We start from the raw sequence: 21,660 nt of genomic DNA on the forward strand, positions 1-21,660 counted from the left end.
TAAGTCCTGCACTTAAAATTCGGGTCACACATGTCGATAGCGATATCAGAAGACGTGTATATGCGTCAAGATTCAGAATCCGAAAGCAGAAACTAAATTTTTTATCTCGTTTAAAAGTTATTCGCGGAAAACTAGTCGGTACTATTGTCCGTCACCCCTCAAAAAAAAGAAAAGTTTGAAAATCGAGGCACATTATTCTAAATATTCCCCAACCCGCCTCTACGTATCGTGTGAACAGCCCTTTACTACAACAAGGCAGCACTGGAACACCGGTTCCCAAAATATCGATTACTAACGACGATATCTACGCTTGGTGAAAATTTCTATTTCTAAAATGGACGTCTAGCTCTGTTAAGGTGTTTTATTTGCGGTTTGTTAATAGATTTTGGAAAGTTGTTTGATCAAATATTAAGGCAATATTATTGAGAAACTACATAAAGTTGTGTGCTTAAAATGTACGTAAACAAATTGAGCGAAAAAATGTTATTTAAAAGAGTTGGACTGATGAAAAATTGTGCATTTGCTCGTCAGGTGAAAAATATGTATCGGTTGCATTCGTCGCATGAATACGGTTCGGCCGCTGTCGTGGTTGCTTTATTAAAGTTGCAATTGATATTGGTTATTGCACGAAAATATATCTGTAATAACAATACTTATGGAATATTGTAAAAAGATATTGATTAAATTGAGTGCGTTCCTAAAAGCATTTATATGAAAGGGAACTGATAAAAAATCTGCACAATTAACAAAATTCTGCTCATAAAATCTGCCAGCGCAAGCAGAACCTTCATAGTGTTGCAGCAGTTGCTGTGCGGTAAGCGGATCCGGTTACTTTATCAAATCCCAGTTTGACTGAAATCATATCAGCGTTCGAAAACACATTCTAAGCTGACCAAAAGACATTTGAGTACAATTGGCGTGTGCGTCCGCCGGATATCTTCTGAACGTATTTTGTCTATGTGTACATTCGAAAGGCTGACGTGTCGGTGTTCGTAGTGAATACATATCGAGTTGAAGTCTTTGCAATTGGCAACGTAATGGTATTCCATATATGGATTGTCTCGCGGCGGTCGGAACGGTTACGGGGCATATGAATACGGCGAGTTTGATATCTTTGTGCTAATTGTCGTGGACTCTTCTAACAGCATTAAGTAGTGCATTGTCGGGTATCGTCGTTTCGGTATTTCATGTCATACGTTATGTATAAATCGTGTCATTGTGCTTGTCGGGAATTGATAACGTTCACTCACTAGCCGGTAGAGGATTTAGAGCACGATACCAATTTTTTTTACAGCAACTGCCTCTACGTCATTTCTGCGTCGCATAACCAATACTCAACAGACAAACGAAGCCAAATACTAAAAACTTCACCTACACTTTCTATTCGTATTGTAATCACACTTCCCCAAATTAATGTAATGTATGTCTATGTACCATAGCTACCGGCCTCTAAAATGCTTAAAGAAAACTGTATTTAAATTTTTGCATTGCTTTATTGAGTGCTATTCACTTATATTTTATTTAAAATTTTCCTTGCAGCTATTTTGTGTAAGTGCTTAATACGCGTTTTTGTATAAAGCTTTGCAGCTTTATTTAGTTGGATATATACCGACTTCCGGGCTTAATACATACAATATATATGAATGTATGTACGTTGACAACTCGACAATAATTTTCCAAATCGCCTCGGTATCTATTATAAATCCTTAAAAGCAAATATCTCGCTTTCGTTTTACCTCTTGAATTAAACAACTGACAGCATGTCAAATTCGCGCAGACGTGGCGAATTAAACTCTAAACAACTTCACATGGATAGACAGCCTACAGTTGCACGTATTACAGGTATATTTATTGCTTTATTTTATTTGTCATCACACGGTATCATCTCTTCTTTAGGAAAGTTGTCTACAAATTGATATCTCCAAAATACATTATGCCTAAAGAGAAAATAAAATTTAAACCACCCCCATTACTGCACATATGCTTAAAATTTTCATTTCCTTTAATAAAAATTTATTATAGATCCATCACTTCCCGCAGGAAAACGTCGAGAAATTGACAACGTTATGAAAAAAGCACGTGCTAATACCAACGATTATTGGGATAAGAAATTGCTGGAAGTGGAGGAAAAGGATCCTAACCGATGGCGCCATACTGGTTACAAAAAAATGTATATTCAAGGTGAAAGCAGCTCTGGAGAAAGTGATCACAATGGTGGGTTTCGTTACAATACTTCCGGCGGTCCAGTAGGTGGACCTGTTGGCGGTCCACCACCACATTCGGGTCGCTATGGTCGTTCACGTTCGCCGCGGTCACGTAGTCGCTCACGTATAAGAAAATCGCCTCCAATGTCTCCTCATATGCGTAGGCGTCCGTCTATGGATATGGGAGCTCGTCGTATGTCGCCACCGCCTATCGATGGCATTCGTGGGCGTCCTCGGTCGCCGCCACCACGTGGTGGTATACCGCCTCGTTCACCATCTGATATGGGTCGTGGTCGTATGCCATTAGGTGGTGGAGGTGGTTTAAATAACCGTCCTCGTTCGCCACTTAATCCACCAATGCGTAGAAAGCTGTCGCGTTCGCCTTTAGGTAGACGTCGGTCACCTCCGGGAATGAGTCGTAGGCGTACGCCACCGCCACCGGTTGTAGCAAATAAAAGAGGGGGTCAAATATTGCCCCGCTCGAAACGCCCACCGTCGCCTCCACCGAGGGTAAGTTCTTATTTATAAAATTTCTTGTTACAATCTAGAGAGCTAAGTATATAGTATACATATATTTACGTTAGTATAAAAATAATAAAGCAACTCACTCTTAATTAGCAAATGCCCCTAACATATTGAAAAAATGCCTCCACAGAAAAGGTAATTGATGTTCTACCTCTGCTTCCATAGGCGGGTTCCGATAAAAGCACTTTCTTAGTCGGAGCATCATCTTCCACTCGCATAACATGGCCTAGCCAGCGCAGCCGCTACGTTTTAATTCGCTGGACTATGTTGATGTCTGCGTACAGCTCGTACAGCTCATCATTAAACCTTCGGTACTCGCCATCGCCAACGGGTAGAGGTCCATAAATCTTTCGAGAACGTTTCTCTCGAACACTCCCTAAGATGCTTCATCTACTGTTGTTGTTGTTGTTGTTGTTGTAGCGATTAGGTTACTCCCCGAAGGCTTTGGGGAGTGTTATCGATGTGATGGTCCTTTGTCGGATACAGATACGATACGCTCCGATAACACAGCACCATTAAGGTGCTGGCCCGACCATCTCGGGAACGATTTATATGGCCACATTGAACCTTCAGGCCATCCCTCCCTCCCCACCCCCAAGTTCCATGAGGAGCTTGGGGTCGCCAGAGCCTCGTCTGTTAGTGAAACGGGATTCGCCGCTCGAAGGTGAGGTTGACAATTGGGTTGGAGAAGCTATATGTTGCGCTACACAACCCCTTGAATCCCTACTACTGTTGTCATGGTCCATGCTTCTTCCCCATATAGCAGGACGGGTACGATAAGTGACTTGTAGGGTATGATTTTCGTTCGCCGAGAGAGGACTTTACTTTTCAATTGCCTACCTTGTCCAAAGTAGCATTTATTGGCAAGATTGATTCTTCGCTGGATTTCAGTGCTGATGTTGTTGCTAGTGTTGATGGTGGTTCCCAAATAAACGAAGTCTTTTACTATTTCAAAATTATGGCTGCAAACAGTTGCGTGGTTGCCAAGGCGCGTATGCGGTGAAGTTCTGCAAGCTTGTATAATTTCTCCAGCATCAAATTAAAGAAATCACACGATAGGGGGTCACCCTGTCTGAAACCTCGTTTAGTTTCGAACGGCTCGGAGAGGTCCTTCCCAATTCTGAGTGAGCTTATGGTGTTGCTTAACGTCATTTTTCACAGCCGTATAAGTTTTGCGGGGAAACCAAATTCAGACATAGCGGCATATAGGCAGCTCCTTTTCGTGCTGACGAAGGCGGCTTTAAAGTCGACGAAGAGGTGATGGGTGTCGATTTTCTTTTCACGGGTTTTTTCCAAGATTTTGCGCATTGTGAAAATTTTGTCGATGGTAGATTTACCAGGTCTGAAGCCGCACTGATAAGGTCCAATCAGCCGGTTCACGGTGGGCTTCAATCTTTTGCACAATACACTTGAAAGGACCTTAAATGCGATATTAAGAAAGCTGATTCCACGATAGAGGGTGGAGCCGTGTGTAGAAGTCCACGAAAGTGGGGAAAGCTTCTGACCGCCATTCACTGGGAATGGCCAGATCGACTCTTTTGCATGCGGTTCAAGGAGCTCACTACTACCGGTCGCTTGCGGCCAAGGATCCTCTGGGTAGCTGCTAAACGTCCGTTTAGCGGTGAGCTACTGTGAGAAGGCGACAACCTGGCTAGGCCAGTCTGACATAATCGGTTTAAGGGCTAGCCGGGGGGAGATCTCATCGGCAGCGTCTGCACACCTCTATGTGCGGCTGCAAGCGGGCGTCTGTTTTGGAGCAAGTGGCTCGCTATATAAACGTGCATCTAATATTTTCACCCCCGCTGATCGGGTTGTGCGCTGGGCTTGGGACCCGCCACGTAAAACCATACTCCAATGAAATATAACAACAAGCCTCGGATAAATACACTCTCTATTGATGACGACCATGGCAAACGTTTGAAGGACAATGAATTGAGGGCATGCACCTGGAACGTCCGCTCCCTGAATGGGATAGGTGCAGATGCCCGGCTGGTTGATGTCCTCGTCAAAGCAAAATCTGACATCACCGCCATCCAAGAAACGCGTTCGACGAAGCAAGGGAGAAAGAAGATCAAAAATTGGGACATCTATTGGAGTGGCCATACAAATAAGCGCAGTTTCGGCATCGGATTCACGGTGGGAGAGAGACTTCGTCGCCAAGTTCTGGCGTTCACACCTGTGGACGACGTCTCGCCGCTATCAGAATAAAAGCAACATTTTTTAATATATCATTCATCTGCGCCCATGCGCCGACAGAGGAGAAAGACGATGAGGTGAAAGATACTTTTTAAGAACAATTAGAACGCACTTACGAGCGCTGCCCCCGTCACGATATAAAAGTCGTCCTTGGTGACTTTAACGCCAGGGTGGGCAAAGAAGGTGTTTTTGGCCCTACAGTCGGAAAGTTCAGCCTACACAATGAAACTTCTCCTAACGGACTGAGGCTGATTGACCTTGCCGGTATTCGAAACATGGTCATATCCACCACGAGGTTCATGCATAAAAAGATACATCAAGCTACATGGCTGTCTCCTGATTGAAATACTCGCAATCAGACCGATCACGTTGTGATAGACGGGCGGCATGCCTCCAGTGTTTTAGATGTGCGCACGATCCGATGACCTAACATCGACTCGAACCATTATCTCGTTGCAGCCAAAATACGCACCCGCCTCAGCGCGGCTAAAACTAAGGAACAAACAACACAAGGAAAGCTAGACGTCGAAAAGCTTCAATCACAGCAGACTGCCAATGATTACGCAACTCGACTCTCATACCTGCTCTCTGAGAGTACAACTCATCCTGAAGGAATACAGGAGCAGTGGGAGCATATCTCCAAAGCACTTCGTACTGCCGCCGAGGAAAAAATTGGTTGCCGGCGGCCACGAAAAAACAACTGGTACGAAGAAGAATGCCGCGTTGCATCCAAAAGAAAAGACCCTGCCTACAGGGCTACGTTAAAAGCGAGCGCGACAAGGAGTGTGTGAACGCTATCGTGATTTGAAAAGGGAAGCGAGGGGCCTTTTCAGGAAGAAAAAAGCAGAAGCAGAAAGGCGCGAGTGCGAGGAGCTTGAGCTGCTAGCCATCAGGAATAACGCCCGAAAATTTTACTAAAAAATAGGGCGACAGACGGAAGGTTTTAAGACCGGGGCAAACTCCTGTAGAAACGAAAACGGCGACCTTGTAACTGATGTCCACAGAGTGCTTAGATTATGGTGCGAACACTTCTCTGCTCTCCTAAATGGAGGCAGCAATTCGCCGCGCAGAGATGAAGAGCCCGATCCCGCAATAGATGATGATGAGTTGGTAAGGCGCATGCAGCAGCTTCCTAGCAAAATATGGGCGGACGAGTGCATACCCGACGGTTGGAATCTAAGTGTTCTTTGACCAGTCCACAAGAAGGGGGATACTGCAAAATGCACCAACTATCGTGGAATCAGCCTTCTTAATATCGCATATAAGGTCCTTTCAAGTGTATTGTGCGAAAGATTGAAGCCCACCGTGAACCGGCTGATTGGACCTTATCAGTGAGGCTTCAGACCTGGTAAATCTACCATCGACCAGATTTTCACAATGCGCCAAATCTTGGAAAAAACCTGTGAAAAGAGAATCGACACACATCACCTCTTTGCCGACTTTAAAGCCGCCTTCGATAGCACGAAAAGGAGCTGCCTGTATATGTATGTATGTATATGTTTATTAAGTCTATGATCGAAAAGAATCTTACAGACTAGATACAAATGAATAGAAAGATATAAAAACTATATAGTCAAACTTATATATGTAATTACCGTGTAAATAATAAAAAAGAAAAAAGATAACAATGAGTTGAATAAATAATTAAAATAAATTACAGCCACAAATTCAGAGAAGACTTGAACGTACTTCTCGACAAAGATAAATCAAGAAGGAAACTCCCTGAGAGTCTATTAAATTCAGTAAATGCGCGGAAAATCGGGTCAAACATGCAATAGTTGGGCCTACCGACACGCAAGTAAATGGGCAAGAAGGTACGAAGACACCTATTAGGTACATTAAAATTAACTTTAGCTAGAAGAGCTGAACAATCCAAAGAGCCAGTGATGAGATCATAAACAAACATTAGTAGATGCGCAGCTCTCCGGATTTCAAGAGACTGGAGATTGATAAGTATGCATCGCGAGTGATAGGATGGGGTTGGATCTTCAAAGTTAATAGAAATTAAGCAAAATCTAATGAATTTTCTTTGAACCCTCTCTATTCTGGCAGAGTGGCCACTATAGATAGGATTCCAGACAACTGAGGCGTATTATAATTTTGAGCGAACTAAAGAGATAAAAAGTGCCTTCCTGGTATAGGGATCTTTAAAGTCTTTTGCATATCTGCGAAGGAAGGCAAGGTTTCTGTAAGCCTTCGGAAGGACATAACAGATATGACTAACGAAGGAGAAAGAGGTGTCGAAGACAACACCTAGATCAATAACTTCTTTGACAGAAGCCAGTGGAACACCTGAAATACCATAGGGCGTGAAAAAGACATTTGAAAGCATTTTTTGACATTTAAGTAGAGACTATTGGCATTACACCAAGCAACAAGATTATTTAGATCATTTTGCAGGAGCACTGCATCTGACGGGCCACTGCATATGCCGATATGTATGAATTTGGTTTCCCCGCAAAACTGATACGGCTGTGCAAAATGACGTTGAGCAACACCATCAGCTCAGTCAGAATTGGGAAGGACCTCTCCGAGCCGTTCGAAACTAAACGAGGTTTCAGGCAGGGTGACCCACTATCGTGCGATTTCTTTAATTAGATGCTGGAGAAAATTATACTAGCTGCAGAACTTAACCGGGTTGGGAAGAATATAAATCTGCAACAGACAGCAGCTTTGCTGCCCTCCCTATCCCGACTGATGCCCGCCAAGGGGAGGGTGCCTTCCGTAAGGTCATTGAATCCGCCTCGGCACATTTCATTCCCGCCGGGAGAATTCCCGAAATCCGGCCCACTTACCGGCGGAGGTCGCGAGCTTAGCGAGGGAACGCGACCTTATAAGACAGCTTGATCCAGGCGACCCCCAAATAAGGGATATAAACTAACGCATCAGATTGCTTGTGGACGAACACAAGCGGGCGAAATGGGAAGAGCACCTAAGAGGTTGTAACCTCTCTACCGGTGTAGGTAAACTTTGGTCCACCGTAAAGTCCCTATCGAATCCGACTAAGCACAAAGACAAATTTTCCATCGCCTTTGGCGATAAGGTGCTGTCGGATGCGAAAAAATGCGCGAGCGCTTTCTGCCGACAATATATAATGCATCATACGGTCGACAAAGATAGACGGACAGCCAATAGACACGCAAATAAACACAAATTCAGCGCGTCACCAATCACAATCACCGCTAGAGAGGTTGAGGACGCCATTGGTCGCGCTAAACCATCCAAAGCAGTGGGCCCAGACGGCATAGCCATGCCGATGCTTAAAAACCTAGGGAAAGAGGGTTTCAAATATTTAGCGCATGTCTTCAACCTGTCTCTCTCCACCTTTGCCATACCCGAGAAATGGAAAATGGCCAAGGTGGTCCCGCTACTAAAGCCTGGGAAACCAGCTAACGTAGGTGAGTCATATCGTCCGATATCTCTCCTATCGCCAGTGGCAAAGACGCTTGAAGCCATTTTGCTCCCTTATTTCCAAGCACATTTGCAGCTAGCTCCTCATCAGCATGGCTTCAGAAAACTCCATAGCACTACCTCCGCGCTAAATGTCATTAGCACCCAGATAAATTGCGGTTTGAATCAATACCCCCACCATAGAACAGTACTCGTAGCGCTAGACCTATCAAAAGCCTTTGATACGGTCAACCATGGCTCATTACTGCAAGACCTGGAAGGGTCTACCATTCCCCCATGTCTTAAAAGGTGGACCGCAAATTATCTGGGTGGTCGGCAGGCATCGGTGCAATTCAGAAAGAAACATCAAAACCAAGGAGAATTAAACAAGGGGTGCCACAGGGTGGTGTCCTTTTCCCACTTTTGTTTAATTTCTATATATCTAAGTTACCTTCACCACCGGAAGGAGTCACAATCGTTTCCTACGCCGATGACTGCACAATAATGGCCACAGGCCCAGGCCCAGAGATCGATGAGCTATGCAATAAAATAAACGGCTATCTCCCTGATCTCTCCAGTTCTTTCGCCTCGAGAAACCTGGCATTGTCACCGACTAAATCTTCCGCGACCTTATTTACAACATGGACGCTCCAAATGTCGACCATATAGAACATCCACGTCGATGGCACTACGCTACCGACTGCCCTACACCCCAAAATCTTGGGTGTGACGTTTGATCAGGACCTACATTTTGGTGCGCACGCAACCGCAATTGTTCCGAGAATTCAGAGCCGTAATAAAATCCTCAAATCCCTTGCTGGCAGTACCTGGGGAAAAGATAAAGAAACGCTCATGACCACATACAAAGCAATTAGCCAGCCGATTACGTGCTACGCGTCACCCATATGGCCGCCAAGCCTAAAAACTTCCCACTGGAAGAAACTACAGGCCTGCCAAAATACTGCTCTCAGAATCGCCACGGGCTGTCTTCTTATGTCCCCAGAACGCCATCTGCATAATGAGGCGAGAATACTCCCCATCAGGGAGAGAAATGAGATGCTGACCAAACAGTTTCTGTTGAATACCCAGAAACCTGGGCATCCCAACAGACATCTGATTGACGAACCAGCACCGCCTAGGGGCCTAAGGAGTCATCTCCGTAAGCATTTTGAGGAAATACGGCACCTGAGAACCCAGCCGTATGAAGCGAAAAAACACAACAGGTCCTTGGTGAACTCCATAGACAGGCGTCGGACCTTTATGTCGGGAATTGCCCGGTGAATCCAGTACTTGAAGAAAAATATCCAGAACTCGCGGAAGAGGAACGCATACTCCCCAGGGAAACGCTTGTCACTCTTGCTCAACTTCGTTCTGGATACTGTAACAGGTTAAACTCTTACCTATCCAGAATCAACCCCGACATACAAAATGTATGCCCCGCTTGCAATGTGTCCCCACATGACACCAACCATCTCTTTAATTGTAATGTGGAACCAACGCCTCTAACACCCCTTTCCTTATGGTCCACCCCTGTTGAAAACTCCCGTTAGAGGATATTGATGACAATTTGTGATCGGTCGCGGCTATTAGGTGGGGCGAGCATTGCTACAACAACAACAACAACAACCGCACTAGAAAAATATTCTATAAAAGCGTGCAATTACTGGTATATGCTGATGACATTGATATCATCGGCTTAAACACCCGCGCTGTCAGTTCTGCTTACTCCAAACTGGAAAAAGAAGCGGTAAAGATGGGTTTGATGGTGAATGAGGACAAAACGAAGTACCTGCTGTCATCGAGCAAAGAGTCAGCGCATATGCGCCTTGGCATCCACGCTACTGTTGGCAGTCATACTTTCGAAATAGTAAAAGGCTTCGTTTATTTGGAAACCAACATTAACACTGCCAACAAAATCAGCTCTGAAATCCAACGAAGAATGATTATACTAGGTAGGCAATTTAAAAGTAAAGTCCTCTCTCGGCAAACGAAAATCAAATCATGCAGAAGCATGGACCATGACAACAGCAGATGAAGCGGCTTTGGGAGTGTTCGAGAGGAATGTTCTTCGAAAGATTTTTGGACCTCTACGCGTTGGCGATGGCGAGTACCGAAGGAGCGACTGGCTCGCCTTGTTGGACGCCCATAACCGTTTAGACGGTTAAGCGCCAATTAAGTAAGTAAGATTCCACGATAGTTGGTGCATTTAAAACAAGTACGGAAGGCTAAATTCGGGTGTAATCGACCATTACATACTCAGCTAAGAACTTTGGAGACAAAATTATCTTTTTCATGGATACATACAAATGCTAATACTAAAAATTATCACCCGATTTCGTACATTTTAAATAGCGATCTGAGATGAGTGCCAAAGAACTTACATACCAAATTTCATTAAGGACCTCAAAATTTACTTAAGTCGTCGTGTTTACGGGCAGACGGTAGGACGAACATGGTTTAATGAATTTCTTTTTCACCCTGATAATTTTGATACATGGAAGTCTAAATTTATCTGCCCAGCTGAGTATAACAATTTCAAATTTAGCGAACATTTACTTTGGTGAGACTCATGCTTAAAATATTTTGAAACGGCATATAGGCACACAGTCCTATTTACATATATGGGACTTCTCATGTCAAGTGTTCCCACTTGAAAAACTTGATATCTCCATTACCTGTGCAAAAGGAGTGACCAAATATGAGCGGATTGCGATGATACATCATCATAAATTGGCGCTTATACCTGTTGCCCAACAACTGACGCCAATTGCGAGCACCAGGGAAGCCAAGTCTTCCTCCACCTGCCTCTCCCAACTCAGTGGACGTCTCCACCTTCCTACAAAGTAACACTTGTTGGTTGTTGCTGTTAGAGCGATAACGTTACTCCCCGAAAGCTTTGGGGAGTGTTATCGGTATGATGGTCCTTTGCCGGCTACAAATCCGGTACGCTCCGGTAACACAGCACTATTGAGGTGTTGGTCCGACCATCTCGGGAACGATTTATATGACCACATTAAACCTTCAGGCCATCCCTCCCTCCCCACTCCCAAGTTCCATGACCCGACCATTTCGGGAACGATTATATGGCCACATTAAACCTTCAGGCCAACCCTCGCTCCCCACGCCCATGTTCCACGAGGGGCTTGGGGTCGCCAGAGCCTCGTTTGTTAGTGAAACAGGATTCGCAACGGATAGGTGAGGTTGGCAATTGGGTTTGGATAAGCTATATGTTGAGCTGGCAACCTGAAAAGGTTGCGCTACACAACCCCTTGAATCTGGTATTGTTAGTCGCTTCTTACGATAGGCATACCTACCGCGGGTATATTCTGACCCCCTAAGCCGCTTAGTAGGAGTTATTCTCAGTTTATTTTCTAAGCTGAAGTTGGTTTTTAGTTTAGTTTATTAATTCAGTGTTTGATCAAAAATCTTACAGACTAGATACAATAACATATTAAAAACAAGTAAGGAAGGCTAAGTTCGGGTGTAACCGAACATTACGTACTCAGTTAAAAGCTATGGAGACAAAATAAGGGAAAATCACCATGTAGGAAAATGAACTAGGGTAACCCTGGAATGTGTTTGTATTACATGTGTATCCAATGGAAGGTATGAAAGAGTATTTTAAGAGGGAGTGGGGCATAGTTCTATAGGTAGATGCCATTTAAGGATATCATCATAAAGGTGGACCAGGGCTGACTTCAGAATTTGTTTGTACGATATGGGTATCAAATGAAAGGTGTTAATGAGTATTTTAAAAGGGCGCTGGGCCTTAGATCTATAGGTGAACGCCTTTTCGAGATATCGCTGTAAAGGTGGACCAGGGGTGACGCTAGAATTTGTTTGTATAATATGGGTATCAAATGAAAGGTGTTAATGAGTTTTTTAAAAGGGCGTGGACCTTAGTCCTATAGGTGGACGCCTTTTCGAGATATCGCCATAAAGGTAGACCAGGGCTGACTTTAGAATTTGTTTGTACGATATGGGTATCAAATGAAACGTGTTAATGAGTTTTTTAAAAGAGCGTGGGCCTTAGTCCTATAGGTGGACACCTTTTCGAGATATCGCCATAAAGGTGGACCAGGGGTGACTCTAGAATTTGTTTGTACAATATGGGAATCAAATGAAAGGTGTTAAGGAGTATTTTAAAAGGGAGTGGACCTTAATTCTATAGGTGGACGCCTTTTCGAGATATCGCCATAAAGGTGGACCAGGGGTGACTCTATAATGTGTTTGTACGATATGGGTATCAAATTAAAGGTATTAATGACGGTTTGAAAAGGGAGTGGTGGTAGTTGCATATGTGAAGGCGTTTTCGAGATATCGACCAAAATGTGGACCAGGGTGACCCAGACCATCATCTGTCGGGTACCGCTAATTTATTTATTTATGTAATACTACGAACAGTATTCCTGCCAAGATTCCAAGGGTTTTTGTTTTCGCCCTGCAGAACTTTTTCATTTTCTTCTACTTAATATGGTAAGTGTCACACCCATTTTACAAATTTTTTTTCTAAAGTTATATTTTGCGTCAATAAACCAATCCAATTACCTACCATGTTTCATCTGTTTTTTCGTATTCGGTATAGAATTATGGCATTTTTTTCATTTTTCGAAATTTTCGATATCGAAAAAGTGGGCGTGGTCATAGTCAGATTTCGGCCATTTTTTATACCAATACAAAATGAGTTCAGATAATTTCGTGAACTGAGTTTAGTAAAGATATATCGATTTTTGCTCAAGTTATCGTGTTAACGGTTATAGTTGGCAACCCTGGTTTGTGAAAGCTAAAGTAATTTGTGCTCCTCTTTAAATTTTCAAATTCATTGTTTATTGTGAGTCTTAATTCTTACAACCTGTGTCTAAACATTAACAAACGTGACATTTATCTGTGGAAAATAAGATCCTCTGTCCAGGTGATCTCCAATTCAACTTTACTAACTTTGCAGTATATTGCGATTGGTGTTTCTGCTTTGTTGTTGTCAGTCAACTTGTTTTTCACACCTTCATCAACTGTGTATCTTCCCGCCAAAAGTTTTATAGTCACTGAAGTTTGTTTGTGCTTCTAGCTTTATTTTGTGGTTTGCGTCTATGCTAAACTTGAACCTGCGTCATAATAATCTAAGCTGCGTTAGAGCCGCCACCCAGTTTCTTCGAGCATTATTTTTGGCCCGTTTTTTTCGAACACCATGGATCAAGTCAATGGTAAGCGTCGTGGTGACGACCTTAATAACGAGGTTGATAGCGCCAAAAAGGTGCAACGGATCAGCGGCTTCTCTCCTAGTTTAATGCAAAGCATGGATCAGCGATTTGCTAAGTTCAACGATCTGATTGCTAAGCAAATTTTGGACTCGGAAAAAAGGCTCATTGAATTCGTATGCAAAAAACTAGAAGACAAATTTGTGGTGCTGAAGAAAGAGGTCAGTGAGCTTAATGCAAGAGTTACTCAGCTGGAGAGCGTGTTGGAGCGCGTTGGTTATCTCGAAGAGGAAGTAAAAACACTCAAAAACAATGCGTCAAAGCAAAAGAGCCATATTGCCGCAAGTGAAGCCCGTGTACACGGAATTCCCTTTAAGGAAGGAGAAAACTTAACAAGTGTCTTTCATTACCTCTGTTCCACTCTTAGATTGCAACCAATTCCTATAATGAGCATTTTTCGGCTACGGAAACTAGACAACAGCGTGACAGATCCGGCCGTAATAATCAAATTTCACCTTTAGGCGCCAAAACAATCCAAACATCAAGGGTCTGCAATTAGTTCATGTGGGCGTAAATTCAAATGCTCCGATTTATGTAAATGCTTCGCTGTCCAGGCAAAACTATGCGATCTTCAGGGAGCAATCCGACTAAAGAAGAAAAGGAAGGTAGTAGCGGTTTTTTCTAAGAAGGGTCTGGTACATATCAGACGAACAGCCAACGCCAGCCCTGTAGCAATACATAGCTTGGATTTTCTAGAGCGTCTTGAGAATACCGGCGATGAAAGCGCGAGTTCCTTTCGAGTTGATGATGCGCCAACGAATAATAATCAATAAATTAATTTCTATGTATGGTATATTACTTAAGTTCTTGAGTCTCTTCGTTTCCGTCTTTATCTCTCCCTATCATACTTGTAAACAATCATTTATGTTGTCTTTATTGTAACGCATCGCAGAGCATTCTTTATATCCCATAGATAGTGATGGTCCTAGACTATAGGTTGTCTAGTTCCAAAGACTGCTTACATACACTGTTGCGCGTATTCAGCAAACGTACTAAAGAGCTCAAAGTCATTCATCTCAATGCGCAAAGCCTATATAAAAAGCTGGATGAATTGAGATTCATATCTGAGGGTTCTGATATAGATGTTATATGTATTTCCGAAACCTGGTTTTCTTCATGTCACAAAAATAATTTGGTGCTACTAAATGGATATCAACTTTTCAGGGCTGATAGACGTGGTCATGGTGGTGGTGTTGCTATATATGTTAAAAGTAGTTTATCCTGTAAACTTTGCTGCAGTGCTAGTCCAAGTGATTCTGTCGAATATGTGTTCGTAGACGTGTTCTCTGTAAATAATGAAAGGCTTCTTATCGGCAGTGCATACAGACCTAATCGTGGAGTTGACTTCTATGGCTTTATTGAATTTCTCGAGCCTCTACTTATAAGCTATGATAATATAATCATCGCAACTCAACTCTAAAGCTAAGTATGGAGTCTCTTGGACTTTTTCCCACCAATTGAACTTCACCTACACACTTTACTGACTCAAATTCTTCTTTGCTGGATTTATTTTTTGTGAATGATCCCCTGAAATTGCTCCACTACGATCAATTGTCGGCATCTTGCCTTTCAAAACACGATCTGATATTTCTTAGTTACAACTTTCAAACGTCACACATCCAATGTTCCTTTACGTATCGTGATTTTAGGAGCATAGATTACAGTTCCCTTAATGCAGCGGTGGAGTCGGTCGAATGGAGCTTGATTCGTACGCTGACATCGGTCGATGATCAGCCATCATTCCTACAGAACCATATTATTAGGCTTTTCGACAACCATGTGCCAGTGAAACTCAAAGCTGCTACACACAATAATACCCCTTGGTTCAGTGCCAATCTAAAACACTAAATTCACCAGCGTAACCTTGCTTACTCACGATGGAAAAGATACAAAACCCTGGAGGCTCACAACTGCTTCAAAGCAGCTACAAACAAAGCCATTAGGTGAGCTAAGCAGAAATTTTATAATAACAAGTTTAGTGCTGCTTTGAGTTCGAAGGAAACCTGGAAGTCGATTAAACATATTGGTATCGGAAAATCCAAATGCGATATTTCTGTCCTCCCTGATGTAGACATTAACGAGGTAAATATAAATTTTGTAAATCTGCCAATCTCAACTGACAATATATGTGCTGACAATTATTGTATTCGCGCTAATGTTGATTTTGGTCCTCTTGAGTTTGCTAGTGTCGATGATTGTGATGTCGTTCAAGCCATTCTTTCAGTAAAGTCTAATGCTATGGGGTTCGATGGTATATGTCCGAAATTTTTAAAAATAATTCTTCCTAAAATCCTTCCTTACTTAAGCTACTTGGTTAACTCTGTGCTGACGTCCTGTGTATTTCCCAAATGTTGGAAAGTTGCTAAGGTAATCCCAATCCCCAAGCAAAACAAGGAGTATAGACCTATAGCTATTCTGCCTTTCCTTTCCAAGGTCGTCGAACGAATTTTGCACTGCCAGATAAATACTTATGTGCAGAATAATAACCTTCTCACAGATTCCCAGTCTGAATTCAGGTCAAATCGTAGCTGTAAAACGGTGCACCTATCGGTGATAGAGGATATTCGAGAACAAGTTGACAAAAATTTTACTGCTTTCCTGACTCTTCTCGACCATTCAAAAGCGTTTGACTCGGTCGACCACACCGTTCTCTGCAAGAAGCTGGACAACCTATTTAATTTCTCCAACTGTGCAACAGCCCTAATCAGATCGTATTTGGCCGACCGAACTCAGGCAGTAAGTGTTGGTAGCAGAAAGTCTGACTTCCTCAGTGTTTTAAGAGGAGTCCCACAAGGCTCAATCCTTGGTCCCCTGTTTGTTTTGTATATAAACGATTTGCCTGGTGTTCTCAAGTATTGTAATATTCACTTTTATTCTGACGACGTACAATTGTATATGTGCTGTCCTAGTGATCGTACCAGTTCATGTATTAAAAACTTAAATTACGATTTGTGTCAAATTGGTACGTGGGCTTCTATGAACGGCTTATGTCTTAACCCTAAGAAGTCGAAATGTTTAGTCATTCATAGAAGGTCAATGGATAAAAGTGGAATGGAAAATTTAATTTTACGTTGACACGGCAAAAAATCTAGGTGTAGTTTTTAACAAAACCTTGACATCGAAAGATCACATCTTCCGCACAGTGGGAAAAGTGTATGGGATGCTTCGTACACTCTGGCTTACACAATATTTTACTCCGTTACACATTCGTCTACTAATAGCAAAAGCGTACTTAATACCTACGCTCCTTTATGGTTGTGAGGTTTACTCTAATTGTGACTATGTATGTAATAGGAAACTTAATGTTGTTTATAACAACATTGCTAGATACGTCTATGGGTTGAAAATACTTGATCACGTCTCTCATCATGCTTACAGGTTGCTAAACATTTCTTTCGATAACCTTATTAAACTTAAAACGCTCACTACGCTACATAAATTAATATATATGAAGGAACCTGACTATCTGTATCGGAGGCTAAATTTTCTCCAGTCGTCTAGATCTGTTCTCCTTACCCACTTCAGACATCGTATGCTAATATCTGATCGCCAGTTCTTTATTACTTCCATACGTCTTTGGAACTCGCTCCCTTCTAAATTTAGGCTTATAAGCAATGCTCTGCTCTTCAATAAAGAATTAACAAGTTTCTATAATAACCTAGACAATTAAAATATTGATTTCTTCTAAGCAAATGTACTCTATCATTCGTTTATTTATTTATTTACTATTTATTAAATATATTATTTATTGTAACCTTTTCTTAGCCATATTCATTAGCTTTAAGTTTCAAGTTTAAATTGTTCCTATGTTATGCCTTTTACCGACTAGCACTATAAAATAATTTTCGCCAAATTGTTGTGCTGGGATGAATTGCCTAATAAATACAAATACAAATACAAACGGCCGAGCGGAAGGATATACGGTTGACTGTGTATAAAAACTGGGCGTGGCTTCAACCGATTTCGCCCTTTTTCACAGAAAACAGTTATCCTAGAATCTAAGCCCCTACCAAATTTCACAATGATTGGTAAATTTTTGTTCGACTCATGGCATTAAAAGTATCCTAGACAAATTAAATGAAAAGGGCATGGCCACGCCTATTTTGAAATTTTCTTTTATTTTTGTATTTTGTTGCACCATATCATTACTGGAGTTGAAAGTTGACATAATTTATGTATATACTGTAAAGATATTAACTTTTTATACTCAGTTGAGCAGAGCTCACAGAATATATTAACTTTGATTGGATAACGGTTGGTTGTACAGGTATAAAAGAATCGAGATAGATATAGACTACCATATATCAAAATCATCAGTATCGAAAAAACATTCGATTGATCCGTCCGTCCGTCCGTCCGTTAACACTATAACTTGAGTAAATTTTGAGGTATCTTGATGAAATTTGGTATGTAGGTTCCTGGGCACTCATCTCAGATCGCTATTTAAAACAAAACGATATCGAAAAAGTGCTATAATTCATTACCAAATACGGATTAAGCGATGAAACTTGGTAGGTGAGTTGAACTTATGACGCAGAATAGAAAACTAGTAAAATTTTGGACAATGGGCGTGGAACTGGCCACTTTTAAAAGAAGGTAATTTGGAAGTTTTGCAAGCTGTAATTTGGCAGTCGTTGAAGATATGATGAAATTTGGCAGGAACGTTACTCCTATTACTATATGTACGCTTAATAAAAATTAGCAAAATCGGAGAAGGACCACGCCCACTTTTAAAAAAAATGTTTTTTAAATTCAAATTTTAAAAGAAAAGTTAATATCTTTACAGTATATAAGTAAACTATGTCAACATTCAACTCGAGTAATGATATGTTGCAACAAAATACAAAAACAAAAGAAAATTTCAAAATGGGCGTGGCTCCGCCCTTTTTAATTTAATTTGTCTAGGATACTTTTAATGCCATAAGTCGAACAAAAATTTACCAATCCTTGTGAAATTTGGTAGAGGCTTAGATTCTAGGACGATAACTGTTTTCTGTGAAAAAGGGCGAAATCGGTTGAAGCCACGCCCAGTTTTTATACACAGTCGACCGTCTGCCCTTCCGCTCGGCCGTTAACACGATAACTTGAGCAAAAATCGATATATCTTTACTAAACTCAGTTCACGTACTTATCTGAACTCACTTTGTATTGGAGTAAAAAATGGCCGAAATCCGACTATGACCACGCCAACTTTTTCGATATCGAAAATTACGAAAAATTAAAAAAATGCCATAATTATATGCCAAATACGAAAAAAGGGATGAAACATGGTAATTGTATTGGTCTATTGACGCAAAATATAACTTTAGAAAAAAAACTTGGTAAAATGGGTGTGACACCTACCATATTAAGTACAAGAAAATGACAAAGTTTTGCAGGGCGAAATCAAAAGCCCTTGGAATCTTGGAAGGAATACTGTTCGTGGTATTACATATATAAATAAATTAGCGGTACCCGACAGATGATGTTCTGTCCCTTTTGATGTCCCTTTTAAAACCCTCATTAATACCTTTAATTTGATACCCATATCGTACAAACTCATTCTAGAGTCACCCCTGGCCCACGTTTATGGCGATATCTCGAAAAGGCGTCCACATATAGAACTAATGCCCACTCCCTTTTAAAATACTCATTTTTCAACTCATAATTCATTTGATACCCATATCGTACAAACAAATTCTAGAGTCACCCCTGGTCCACCTTTATGGCGATATCTCGAAAAGGCGTCCACATATAGAACTAAGGCCCACGCCCTCTTAAAATACTCATTAACACCTTTCATTTGATACTCATATCCTACAAACAAATTCTAGAGTCACCCCTGGTTCATCTTTATGGCGATATATCGAATAGGCGCCCATCTATAGAACTTAGGCCCACGCCCTTTTAAAATACTCATTAATACCTTTCATTTGATACCCATATCGTACAAAATAAATTCTACTCACCCCTGGTCCACCTTTATGGCGATATCTCGCAAAGGCGTCCACCTATAGAACTTAGGCCCACTCCCTTTTAAAATTATCATTAACACATTTCATTTGATACCCATATCGTACAAACAAATTCTAGAGTCAGACCTGGTCCACCTTTATGGCGATATCCCTAAATGGCGTCCATCTATAGAACTATGGCCCACTTCGTCTTAAAATACTCTTTAATACATTCCATTTGATACACATGTCATACAAACACATTCCAGGGTTACCCTAGGTTCTTTTTACAACATGGTGATTTTCCCTTACTTTGTCTCCACAGCTCTCAACTGAGTATGTAATGTTCGGTTACACCCGAACTTAGCCTTACTCGTTTTTTTTAAATTTGACTTTAAACAAATTTTCTTTTTAAAAGTGGGCGTGATCGTTCTCCGATTTTTCTAATTTTTCTTAAGCATACATATAGTAATAGGAGTAACGTTCCTGCCAAATTGCATCATGATATCTTCAACGACTGCTAAATTACAGCTTGCAAAACTTCTATATTACCTTCTTTTAAAAGTGGACGTTGCCACGCCCATTGTCCAAAATTTTACTAGTTTTCTATTCTGCGTCATAAGTTTAACTCACCTACCAAGTTTCATCGCTTTATCCGTCTTTGGTAATGAATTATCGCACTTTTTCGATTTTTCGAAATTTTCGATATCGAAAAAGTGGGCGTGGTTATAGTCCGATATCGTTCATTTTAAATAGCGATCAGAGATGAGTGCCCAGGAATCTACATACCAAATTTCATCTAGATACCTCAAAATTTACTCAAGTTATCGTGTTAACGGACGGACGGACATGGCTCAATAAAATTTTTTTTCGATACTGATGAGTTTGATATATGGAAGTCTATATCTATCTCGATTCCTTTATACCTGTACAACCAACCGTTATCCAATCAAAGTTAATATACTCTGTGAGCTCTGCTTAACTGAGTATAATAAATATTGTCACGGATATTAGCATCACTAAACTATACCATCACTAAGGCGATGCTAAGGCCATGCCAAGCAGTATTTACGTCAATAATCAAATCATGTATACACATATATAAGGCAGCCGAAAGAGATGTCACACACATATGCATTTACTTATACGCCTATGTGTGTGCGAGAGACTGTAAACTACAAACTCACATACATCTGAGAGACGCTGAAAAGTAGAAAATTGTAAACCAAGTAGAAACTATATGAGAACTATAAACACTCGAAATAGTTGGTAAGTTCTGGAAATCGAAGAGCCTAGAAGTATGCAGCGTAAACTATAAAAGCGGGGCAGGCGAGTAAGAAGTAATTCAGTTTGATTTGAGTTGTCAAGCAGTTTGATTAAGACGATATCTAGCGAGCAATAGCAGTGTTATTTTGAATAGTAGAGTTTCATTGAGCTATCAATCAGTGTGGTTATTAAGCAAGCTATTCGTTGCACAGTTTGTTATTGTGAAGTACTTTAATAAAGGCCATTTTGCATTATTACAAATTGGAGTTATTTATTCAACAGTTTAGTGATTCGAACTTAGCAGAGGATTGCAAATAAGAGGATTTGCAAGCAAAATCGTTACAATTGGTGTCAGAAGAGGAATTGTTGAATAAATTCCAGAGGACAACAAGGACATGGCAAAGTTCAGTGAATTGAAGATCCAGCAACTGAAGAGGGAGTTGGAGAGCCGTGGATTGAATACAAGCGGCGTTAAACTCGAACTTCAGACACGGCTACGAGAAGCAATGGAAGCAGAAGGAATTGATGTGGAAGAGCATGTCTTTCATCTTGATGGCGAGGAGACAACAAAAATTGAAGAGAAAAACGAAACACCGCAGACAATGGCGAACACAGACCTGAGCATGATATTGGCTGCAATATCGGCACAAATGTCCGAAATGTCATCACAAATATCTACCAACATGTCATCACAATTGGAAGAACAGAAAACACGTATAACAGAAATGTCATCACAAATATCCACAAATATGTCATCACAGCTGGAAGAACAAAAGACTTATATGGCAACCCAACTGAAAGAACAAGAGACACGCATAACAGTACAACTAGAAGCACAAGGGGCGCGTATATCATCAAAACTCGAAGCGCGCATGGACGAAAAAATAATGC

At 41.4% G+C, this 21,660-nt stretch overlaps 1 protein-coding gene across 9 annotated transcripts in view; it reads left to right on the forward strand.

Annotated features, from left to right (window-relative positions):
- The first annotated feature begins 313 nt into the window (after window positions 1-313).
- LOC137244066 (serine/arginine repetitive matrix protein 1) overlaps window positions 314-21,660 on the forward strand; it is a 46,390-nt gene continuing 25,043 nt past the window's right edge. For 2 of the 9 annotated variants that reach the window (XM_067772563.1, XM_067772570.1), the window contains exons 1-3: window positions 314-455; window positions 1,540-1,842; window positions 2,023-2,714. In XM_067772563.1, coding sequence (XP_067628664.1) covers window positions 1,761-1,842; window positions 2,023-2,714 — 774 coding nt within the window. In that variant the 5' untranslated portion in view covers window positions 314-455; window positions 1,540-1,760. The other 7 variants (XM_067772568.1, XM_067772565.1, XM_067772564.1 and 4 more) reach the window with 7 other exon arrangements.

This window comes from Eurosta solidaginis, chromosome 3, assembly GCF_040869045.1.
Source record: "Eurosta solidaginis isolate ZX-2024a chromosome 3, ASM4086904v1, whole genome shotgun sequence".
NCBI classification, from domain to species: domain Eukaryota; kingdom Metazoa; phylum Arthropoda; class Insecta; order Diptera; family Tephritidae; genus Eurosta; species Eurosta solidaginis.